This window comes from Amia ocellicauda, chromosome 3, assembly GCF_036373705.1.
Source record: "Amia ocellicauda isolate fAmiCal2 chromosome 3, fAmiCal2.hap1, whole genome shotgun sequence".
Taxonomy (NCBI): domain Eukaryota; kingdom Metazoa; phylum Chordata; class Actinopteri; order Amiiformes; family Amiidae; genus Amia; species Amia ocellicauda.
In genome coordinates this window covers 30,312,409-30,323,788 of record NC_089852.1, presented here as the reverse complement: position 1 = coordinate 30,323,788, position 11,380 = coordinate 30,312,409, and the positions used below count along the sequence as shown (strand labels likewise).

Genomic DNA, 11,380 nt, shown 5'->3' with positions numbered 1-11,380 from the left:
ATTTAACTTGTGTTATGTGTATCAAATATATTGGATTTTGTTTTTCAAAGCTTGGGACGTTTTTAGTGTATACATACATTTGTTATCTGATGGGATTTGTAGTAACAGAAATTGACAGGATCATTTCATTGAGAAATGTATGTACAATTTTGCATTTGGTTTTGGTTTTGAGAATGTATTCATTCCTGGAGCAGTGTGACTCAGCACACCAGGGCACAACGTCCGTCTCCGAGCATGGTCTTGTGGGGGCACAAGTAGGAGGGGCTCTCCCAGCTGGAGACAGAGACAACAGAAGGGAAGAGTCTCAGGGGTCACAGCTAAGGCACGGTGCCAGAACAGCTTAGTCTAATGCCCCCCTAATGCCATCCAGCCCCCTTTGTCTTGCCTCCATCCCCCCTGGCCGAGGATGCGTTGGTCCTCACAGGCAGCACAGCGCAGCCTGCAATCCAACACACAACACACAGCACCATGCATGTACAATAATCACACACATGAATACACACAGGCCACTCCCCACTCACCACACACACACACGTACACAGGCTCGCATACAGAACCACAGGCAGGCATATGCAGACACGTGGACACACACGCAGCACACACATGAGCACATGCCCCGAGAGATTCTGCCGTAAGTGGCGCATGCTTCGTATGAAAATTTCAGTAGCATATAAATATATGTGCCGCATACACTGGTGTTATTGCTCCCAGCAGCTCCACAGACGCAGCGCCCATCTTCAGGAGACGCCACAGGGGGAAGGAGAAATTATTGGAAGCAAAAAGAAACGGATCAGTGTAGTGAGAGTGTCAGTGCTCAGAGCAGGATTTGTGTGAGAGTTAGAGGGGGGGGCACTGACTCTGAGGAGCTCTGGGCGCTGGTCTGCACACACTGAGCAATTGAAGCCCCCTGGTTACAGCAGCGTGTGTGCCAGGGCTGCAGGTCACACCCTGTTAAAGAGCACTGATGACTTCGCGGGTCGGGCCTCCTCACATGACCTTTGTAAACAACAGAGCACTGGTTACCCTCGGAGCTGAGCCGGGGCTGCGATGCTGCCGTGCTGAGGAGGGGGTGGCAGCCTGGAGCTGCACAGAGCAGCTTGTGTCTCCTGTTCGCAGGGCCGCTGTGTGCAGCTGTGCTGGCAGGCTCTGACCCAGCTGACCGCTAACTGTCCTCATTGGAGTTAAATCAACAAATAGACCATTTTCAAGTCTCCTGCTACACATCTTGGCTATCTTACTGCTCCTCCTCACTAGTCGCTCACCAGAAACCTCAGAGAGAGAGAGCGAGAGAGAGAGAGGTCGACCGGCATGCAGCTCCGTGTTCAGGTACGCCGTACCCATCTGCTGCCAGAGATGAACGGCAGCACAGTGGCTCATGTGAGTCCTGCTGGTGTGCCACAAACGTCACCATTGTTGTCGTTTCCTTTCAGTCGTACACAATGCCCTCGTTATTTCTCAGGATTAAAAAAAAAAACCTCTTCAAGCAGACTGATTCAGTCTTATGAAATGGCGCAGGCTCTGTTTGCCTCAGTGAGTGGTGTACACTGATGTGCCAAGGCCTCTTAGTGATGGCTTTTACTGTGTGCGATCGCTGAGCCACTGTTTAGGAGAGAGAGGCTGCCAGCAGCGTTCCCCGGGGACGCGTTAGAGGAGACTGAGGCGCAATAACTTGTGATGTACAATCGCAAGTGCAGGAGAGCAGACCGAGGGAAGAAAAAGAACAGGAGGCTCATCCTAACAACCAAAGGACTTTATTCTTATTATTCTCATTATTATCATTTGTTACATCTCATAACACAGAAAACAACCGATTTGCATGTGTAGTCTGAAATGGCCGTGATGTGAAGGGGGGGCCCTCGTTTGACACTCTCCTACTGGGGGGGGGGGGGGTTTCCCTGTAGCTTCACATGCAGCAGCAGAGCAGAGTGGAAGAGGTACACAAACAACAGACCGAACATGATAAAGAAAAATGCAAATACAGTGTGAGAAAAAAACAGGAGAAGAGATTGAAGCACAGTCCTGCAAGGGTGGGACTGGCTGGCTGCCAGAGGAACCTGCAGACCTGGCCTCTGGCTATCTGGAGAGATGCTGCGGAGAGCCATGAAAATAACATCCCATTGCCGACTCTCCTGGACCAGATTTATCACTTATTAAAGAGTCCGCTCTGGAATTCTCCATACAGGGAGCTGCAAGACCCTGAGTGGGGTGTGAGGGTGTCGGGGGTGGGGGGAGGGTGCTGTCTGTTTCTGCAGGGCTGTTCCTGATCCACCAACACACCAACTCGCAATCCCCCCCCCCCCCCCCGCACCTACTCCCTCTGTCTTTTCCAATGCGAACTGGATCTGGCGCATTCCATTGGTTGACCTACTGGGGTTGCCATGGGAACTTTTGAAGTGAGGTGTGCAACATTAGGGGCATGGATTTCCAACCGAGCGTCTGCGGGAGTGCCACTGCAGGCCGAGCCGGGCACAGAGACTCACGGGTTTCTGGGGTCCGTGTACACAAGCACACGGGTCGCGGGGCCAGGTCGCTTTTTTAACGTGCGTGCGCTTTCTAATGCTCAGGCTCCACACCCAGTCTCAGTGTGTCATGCTCAGAAGCAGCCATGTTGGTATCTGCTTCTAGCTGAGTCCAACAGCACCCGCTTCACTTGGCACTGAACTTTACTCTGATGGCCTCGCAAGAAGGGGCGCGAGTTAGCTGTGAAAAGTGGCATTTCATGTGTCGTGTCGTGTCATTGTTGTGTGTCACAGAAACACTACGCCACCCTCTCCTGTCTGCTCATACCCCGTCCCTCTCTGACATATCACTGCCTCCGCTCTCCCCGCGTGGCACAGAGCTGCAGTCACTCGCTGCCTGTTCCTCCTGGCTGTTGTGTCGCTGTCACCTTGTCTGACTGGTCGTCTGACCCTGTCTATTCCCCCTGCAATCTCCAGCGATCGAACGACAAGGACTCCCTCTGCTCTCATGAGCCTCACACTCGGCCGTTAATCAATGCAAACTAAGTGACTGCCATTAACCCCAACGGCCCCTCTGCCTGACCCGCCTGCTGTGATAGAGAACAACTCCTTCTAGTGGACGCAGCACTGGCCACACTGGCCACAGATACTCTTGCCCACTTGTCAAAACCTCCACACGTTTCAAGAATCTATACAGTAAGTTCAAGACAGTGCCAGATATCACTGTCAGTCCTAATAAGAGTAAGATTGAGGACAGAAGTTGTGAACTGTATGTTCCCGCTCTCTGTACTTGCTGTCTGCCTGTCCCATCTTGTGCCACCAGTTCGAGAGTACGTTTCCTATCACCTGCTCCTCACTTGCCTGTGAACCTGACCGAAACACCTGCTTTACACTGTCTACTCCAGACACAGTCGCACCGTCGCTGGGGGAAGCCCTGACGTTCGGGCAGCACCAGAAGAAACTAAACCAAACATCGCATTGCATCACATCACATCACCACCACTCTGGTCTTTGTGTTTTGTTTTGTGTTTTTTTTTCATACATCCTGATGTCCTACTGGAGGACACAGAGCCTGTCTTAGGGAGAGGTGAGCCAGATGTGCCAGGAGACGGGGGGTGCGGGGTTTGGGTGACCGTGAAGCAGGAGCTGTCCCACACAGCAGCTCAGGGCGACGCCTCCCTGGGAAGCGCACTGGCTGCTGGGGTGCTGCCACCCTGCTGCGGATGAGAAGTGATTAACGCTGTTATTTCTATTATTTTTGGCGGCGCTGGAGGCTGTTGTTCTGGGTTTGTGGCAGAAGCGCGTGCAGCAGCAGCAGCAGCCCAAGCCCAGCGTCATGCATGCCTGCCCCAGATACCCAACACTGTAGACACTGCCTTTCCTGCCTGCACGCTCTGCTCTGCCCGGTTCTGCCCACCCAGCAACTAACCTCTCTGTTCGTTAATCATCAATGCATCAATGCATCAATGCAAGTAGTGAAGAAGCCCAATAATGATAAACATCTCAATTTGCCTTTGTTTTGAAACATAGGTGCTCTCGCAGGGAGATTCAGGACAGCCAGAGCCAGGGGAGGCTGACATATTTGCTCTTGTTTACAGACACGGAAGGGAGTTGCAGTGCATGCCAGGGGCTGGCAGGCCTGTGGTCCACCAGGAAGAGCACAGAGAGCGCAGTGACTTACTGTCCTGGGCAGGACCCCGGGCCCCTGACCTGCTTCTCTCTCTGTCTCTCTCTCTCTGACATATATATGTAAGTATATTCCCTCACTTCAGCGCAACACAAAATTTAGTGAATTGTGGTGAATGGTGAAATACGGCCCAAAATGAAACTGCAACTTCAGTGAGAAGGTTACAAACAACACCAGTAGTTCAATATTAAACTGTAATGCGAGATCAGTGGTCTGTGCTTTACGGGAAATCTTCTGTCCTTCTTCTTCTTCTTCTTCACAAAAGCCCCATTTGTCACTTAGTCACCTCCTCCCACCCCCCTCTCCTGCTCTGGCCCCAGAGCAGTTTGGCCTTCCTCCCTGCACTTCCATTTCACTCTCAGGTTAATTATAATTTGACAATCGCAATGAACATGTATACAGACAGCCCCCCCAACCCCCACAGCGCCCCCGTCCCCATGACAGAGGGTGCTGACAGAGCCTGTCATTGTGAGAGCACAGTGAGCGTCTGGAAAATGTCTCAGCCAGGCACCCCCCACGCCAGGCCTGGGAACACTGTGGTCCCCCTCCACTCAGCCTGCCACTGCCTGCTGTCCCTCTCTCAGAAGCCAGGAGACCTGCCCCTGCACTCGCCCGCGTCTTTACAAGAATTTGGGTTCTTTAATAATTGTTTTATTTCATCAAGATTGTATTTTCTTTTAAAGGGTTGAAACTCGTTTTCATGTGCGTGCGTGTGTGCGAGCGTGCGTGTGCGAATGTGTGTGTGTGTGCACATGCTCACGTGCGTGTGTGTGTGAGCTAGCACTGTAAATCTGTTGAAACCATTTCTGAGCCCGCTGGACTCTGATCTCCCAACAAATCATCTCTGACAGATTAAAGATCAGCTACGAGCCTCTCTCCCCCACCTGTCTACCGCAGTCCCTCCCTCACACACATATGTGATTCCCTGTCCTGCCTGCACTGCAGCTGCCCTGCCCTGCCATTGTGCGCACAGTCCCTGAGCGAGAGTTCGCTGGAGAGGCAGAGCACAACACACCTGCTGAAAACCCCCATGAAAACCTGCTGCCTCCCGTCTGCACTGAGCCGACAGCCAGGCCTTTATGGGCTGCACATGTCGGCAACTGCAGCAGCAGGACAGGGTCTCCCCGCCGGGACAGCCCCCGAGGTGGTGTGGAAAGGTGCTGTGCAGCACTGCCACTGTGACAAACACTGCTCCTACATGGCATTAGAAAACGTGCCAGGCTAATGTGACTAGCGGCATTGTTGTTGCTGTTGTTTTTCACCTTTATGATAATCACGATAATAATAATAAACCAAGAAAACGTCTCCCGCTGTAACCTGTTGTTATTAAAAAGCATGAGGGCGGTGCTATGGGAATTCACTCCCCGGTCGCCAGTTCATTACAGCTAATGGCACCGTGACAGGGGTCAGGGGTTTTAAAAGCTCGTTACAAGGCCCCATCCCTGCTGCTGCTGGGCCCAGTTAGCCTAATCCCGCCTGATGGTGCTCTGGCAGCGCCCAGGTGGCTGCAGCTGTGCATCAAACTGGGCTGAGACTGCGCAGGTGTCCATTTTGTATCCAAATCTGATCGTGCTATGTGGTAAATAAAGTGTTAAATAATATCAATTACATTATGTTCAAGTTGCCCTGGACTCACATTAAGGCGTCTGCCAAATTATTTTTACTATTAATAATAATTTCAGTGTGGAAGCCCTCCCTCTCTCCCAGCTGCCAGCTCTGTCTTTTTCAGTGTTTACTAAAATCAGCTGTGAAATCTGGGGGTAACGGTGTGTCCCGCTGCACTGAGAAACTCAAGAAAAATTTGGTTCACTCTATCAACAAGTGTGCTGAGAGATATCTTTCTATATTCTACCCGCTCACAAGACTGCTCCTGCCCTCCAGCCTGCCAATGCCGAGGACTCTGCACTATATAACAGGTTATATAACAGCTTTTACATAAGGAGATGCTGAGCTCTGCGAATCCTGCCAGAGTGTGTTCATGCCAGCTCTGGGTGACGTCCAGAACCCAGCTGGTATTTTGTAACACGCAAACCCGATTGGTCCAGAAAAACTGTTTTTTTTTGGGGGGGATGTTAAAATGTGCAGCTTAACTGCTTACGTTGGCAGTTTTCTTTTTTTTTTAAGCCTCAGATGGAAGCATCTCCGTATGTGCACCCCTCCGCCAGAATTGAAAGAGAGACCTCTGATGGTAAACAGGAAGGGGAAATACAAACAAGCACAAACTCACTGTACACTGCCGATGGCGTCCATGGCTAGAGACTACAGCACATTTGCCGAATCGACAGAGAGGGACATCAGAAGTTACAGCAAAACCTACAAAGTCGTCCTAAGTGCACACATAGTATTAAAGAAAACGAAACAAAACCAAACGACAACAAAAACGAGCAAACAAATCTAAAAACTATAAAAAAGAGATCACACAAACACAAATAAATCTTTAGCTTCTGACAGACGTGCAACGCAAAGCAAACACAGAAACACTGAAAAGCTGAGGAAGAAGGGGAAGCATCCCTCAACATTTCAATTCCTTTTGCTCACGTTTTTTTCCTTTTCTGTTCGAAACAGTCTTACCGTTAGGACACGATGGGGGCCAAAGGAATGGACTGACTGCTCAGGAGGACTGTGCATGAAGGACCCATACAAAGAACAGTCAGGGCTTTTAAGGGTGCCATGCTCTGTGCAAACACACATTGGGTGGCATCACACTGTGGGGGTGCGATTTCCTGATCAGTAACAGGGCTGCAGGTGCAGGTCTTTCAAGGGGCTCGTGGCCTCACCAACTCCAGGCCCCGGAGTGAAGTGCAGACCACCGTGAACTTCCCGAGGAGAGAAACCCAGTCTGGAGAGGATTTTTATTTGTATTGTTTCCACTGAGAAAAAAAGGAGAAAGAGAGCGAGAGAGAGATCCTACAAAAAGACACGTAACAAAGATTTCTTAAAAAGCATCTTAGAAAAAAATCTGTTTCACATCGGGAGGCAAATTTCGCGTTGTACAAACTTTGTCTCTGTGTGGACAGTGTTCCCTGATCCTGGAGCTGTAATCACTAGCGATCACAATCTCACAATCGCGCAGATGTCTGACCTGGCGGTGGGGGTGGGGCGGGGTGGGGTGAGGGCTCTGTCCCATCCTTTGCTTAGCTCTCCCACCCTTGGCTGCAAAGAATGGGCATCCCAGAGTGGTGCGGTTCAGTTCAACTTGGTTCAGATACAAAAATCGAGCAGAACACGTAGAAACCTTTCTGATCCGCGTGACGCAGTGCTGGTTCTGTAAGTCTCCCAACGGTCAGAGAGTGTGCATCCTCCAGATGTTGCACAGCAGGCCCACAGCAGGCATCCTCAGCTGGCAGGAGTGTGATTGTTGTTGTTGTTGTTGTTGTTGTTTTAGCTGCTGCTGCTGTTGTTGTTGCTGTTGTTTCCGTTGCTGCTGTTGTTGTTGTTGTTGTTGCTGTTGTTGTTGCTGTTGCTGTTGTTGTTGCTGTTGTTGTTGCTGTTTTTGTTGTTGTTGTTGTTGTTGTTGTTGCAGTTTTTGTTGATGCTGCTGTTGCTGTTGCTGTTTTAGCTGCTGCTGTTGCTGTCCTATCTTGCTCTTATCCTGTGTGTCTTTAGTGGCGCAACGTTGTGCTTGGATGTTCTCGTTTTATCTTTTGCTGCCTCTCTTGGGAGTTCTTGGCACGTTTTGTTTCTGGTTTAGCTGTTGGATTGTGTCTCACTGTGAAAAGGCAGAAGAGAGTCCAGTCTTTTATTCCTGATAGAAAGACGACAGCTAAGACAGCTTGTTTTTCCCTGCTTAACTCAGTATATTTATATAGTAAAATACAAAGGAAATGGGAAAAAAATAACGATTAACAAAAATAAATAATAGTAATAAAGTAAAAAATACAAATAGTCCTTTTGTTAGTCTTACAAATACAGTGAAACTAGTGAATCCAAGGTGTCCTTTCTTTTTTTTAAATCAAAACCTGGTTGTGTACTAAAGCTCTGAATTGTCTTTTATTGATTGATTGATTGATTGATTTATACTGATGATAAATCCAGAGTTTGTTGTTTTGTTTCTCCGTGACTCACCTTCGCCACCTCCCCCTCACCTGCACAGTCCCAAGGGGGTCTATTTCCGGATGTGCTCGTGGTGGGAGAGTTTCCCGCCCACAGTCTTGTTGCCAGTCCGTTTGCCAAGCGCTCGGGGCACGGGGATCTTGGTGCGCGGCAGCTCGGCCTTGGCGGGGGGGGTGTGCCCGGCGGGGGCGTGGCAGGGGACTAGTGCTCCGTGGCTGGCCGAGTGCGAGGGCACCTGCTTGACGCTCACGGGGATTTTGGAGTCACGGGGCAGACTGGCACTGCCCTTGAGGGAGCGGAAAGTGGCCTGTAGGGGTGGCGTCAGCTTGGGCTCGCAGGCAGACAGCGACGACATGTCCTCGTCCGACCCCCTCCCTGCCAGGCTCTCGTCCGGGTCCACGTAGAGGTCATACAGCGCATCACCGCTGCAGCTGTCCCGCGGCAGGGACTCCTTGGCCAGGAAGCTGCCCCTGCTGCTCTCCTCCTCGGGCCCGGGCGTGGTGGAGTCCCAGTAGCCCTCGTCACTGTTGGGCACGCCGTCCTGTGCCTCCTTGTCGCGGCTCTCCTCAGGCTCCTTGTGGCTCTTGCCAGCTCTGCTGCTGCCTCCACTCACTGGGATCTTGCTGAGTCCCAGTGCCTTGACCGCAGGGGCGCCACACCTCTCCATTCGAGCTCTGTGGTGGGGCTGGGGGGGCTGGGAGGCTTGGGGAGGAGAGTATGAGGGCTTGGGGGGCTGGGGGATTGCGGGGACCTCGACCCTGGGCTGCTGGCGGGTTGTAGGGGCCTCCGCCCTGGGCTGCTGAAGGGTTGCAGGGGCCTCCTTCCTGGGCTGCTGGTGGGGCGGCCCCTCTGTCTCCGTCTGCGGCAGCATCTCCCAGAACCCCTGCAGGTCAGCCTCATCCACCTCATCAGGGCTGGCCATCTCCTCCCCCCCACCTTGGTACGCCACCACACCCCCACCCTGGGCCTTCCTGGGGGCCAGCCTGGCTCTCACAGGGGCAGGGAGGGCCTTCTCCAATATCAACCCCCCACCTCCTCCTCCCCGTACTGCCCCTGCCCCTGTCACTGCTGTCACTGCCGTCACTGCTGCCCCTGCTCCTCCTCCCCCAGCTGCCCCTGTTATGCATACTACCCCTGCTGCCACTGATGCCCCTGCTACCACTGCTGCCCCTGCTCCTCCTCCCCCTGCTGCACCCCCCCCACTGCTGCCAGTGCCACTGCTGCCCGCGCTACCGGCCTCCTCCTCGGGGTCGGCGATGATGTCCCCACAGCCTGTTAGCGAGTCAAAGCTCTTGAGTGAGGTGACATCGGCAAACAGGGAGCAAATGCGGTCCATGGAGGGTTCGGATGGGGGGTCGGCAGCTGAGGCCTCAGGTGGGGGGGTGACGGTCATGCTGGGGGCTGTGGAGAAGGGGGCAGCCTCGGGGCGGCTGTGCTTGCATTTGTGCTGCAGCAGCGGGGTCACAGGTCTCAGTTGCCCTGTGGCTGCCTCCTCCCGGGACGGGGCTGGGGCGCCCGCTGTGGAAAACCCCTGCTCCAGCTGTGGGCTGGGGCCTGGCCGGGACTCGGGTTGCCTGGGTGAGCTCTCCCCGTTCTGTATCGCAGTTAGCGGCCTGCCACCCTCCCTAGCCACCGCTGGCTGCCCAGCTGTCTCCTGTGGGGACGTCTCTGCAGGGGCATCCTGTACAGCCTCCGGGGCCAGGGCCGGGGGCTGGGGCTTGTTGCAGGCCGCAATGGGCAGCACCTGTGTCTGTGGCTCAGTGGCGTCGGGCCGCTGGGGGGCTGGAGGAGCGGGGGGCTGAGCCTCCAGCACCGCTTCCTCTCTGTCCTCCCTGCCGCTCTTGTCTCTCCTGTGCCAGCGCATGCTGCTGAACAGCCCCTTCAGCCCCTTCCTTTGTTTACTGCCAGTCCTGTGCTCAGCGCTGCCCTCCGATCGCCCGTTCTTCTTCAACAGGGAGAAGAAGCTCAGGGACTTGGTGACTGAGCTGCCTGCTGCCACACCGGGGCCTGGCTCGCTCCTGACTGGGACCGTGCAGCTCAGCTGGTCGCTGCTGGAGGATTCCTCCTTCCTGACGCCCTCCACCACCGTCTCGGCTAATCCGTCATGAGTCTTGCTCCTAACGAGTCCCGTCTTCCCCGAGCTTTTGCCCTCCCCTTTGTTCTTCACTCCGAAGATGCTGGGCACCGCACTGCCCGACCGCCTCTTGCCGAACAGCTTGAAGGCAGCCCTGTTGATCCTCCCTGGCGGCTGCTCGGCCGGCGGCGGCTCGCTGCACTCACAATGCAGGTCCATGTCTGCTGTGTTTGCTGCTGCTGCTGCTGCTCTCCCCTTTCTGCACTCCCCACTGGAGCACTCTCTCTCCCTTGCTCTCTCTCTCTCTCTCTCTCTCTCTCTGCTGCTCCTGCTTGTCTCCATGGCAACTGGGGGGGATAAGCAGCTTTCGTCAGCGATGGAGCAGAGCCAAGGCCTGCCATCATCCTAAATCAACCTGCGCTGCAGCAGTGCGAGAGCACATATTTATTGATTGATTGATTGATTGCTTGATTGATGATTGATTTTGAAAACAAATGTTATTGGGGTTTTTTTTTTGGGGGGGGAGAGCATGCTGATCAACCTTGTTGATGTTGGTTCTGTGTCTCTCCCCCCTTGTCTCCAGAACCAGTGACATCTCAATCGGATGTAAATCCATTCTCAAGTGTTCGGTGTGATCACTGCTCCTCGTTCTCACCAGACAAACACACCCTAGCTCCCATCATTTTATGACGGTAAAACAGACCTCCAAAGAAATCAATCAATACACAAACAACAACAACAGCAGCACACATGAGCCAATGCAGAGAAAGGTATTTACCAGATATGAATCTAAAAATAATATCAGGAATACAGAATATGCAGCGTAATCCTTCAGCCCTAATGTCTGTGATCAGCCGCTACGCTGAGCAGCGCTGACATATTTTGTAAGTCGCTGCCGCACGTTTGTCTGGCACATGGGGGTTTGTGCTGTGTTCCCCTCCTCCCCTCCTCCACTTGTGAAGAGGGTTTACTGACTCTCCTGTGACTCATCTGCTGCTTTTATCACATTCAATGAAATCTCCATACAGCCAGGAGCGCAGCCAGTGCGAGGGGGAAGAGAGAGGAATCGTTTGATAACGGCTGTTCACACTGCACTGAAAGCAAGGC

General features: G+C 53.0%; 1 protein-coding gene across 1 annotated transcript; it reads right to left on the bottom strand.

The window, feature by feature from the left end:
* Nucleotides 1-4,598: 4,598 nt before the first annotated feature.
* Nucleotides 4,599-10,615, bottom strand: amer2 (APC membrane recruitment protein 2). Its single transcript, XM_066699988.1, has one exon. The coding sequence runs from the start codon at nt 10,613-10,615 to the stop codon at nt 8,252-8,254; it is 2,364 nt and encodes a 787-aa protein (XP_066556085.1). The 3' UTR covers nt 4,599-8,251.
* Nucleotides 10,616-11,380: the final 765 nt, after the last annotated feature.

Coding starts and splice junctions, on each gene's coding strand:
- amer2 (XM_066699988.1), bottom strand. CDS start 10,615: ATGGAGACAAGCAGGAGCAGCAGAGAGAGAGAGAGAGAGAGAGAGAGA.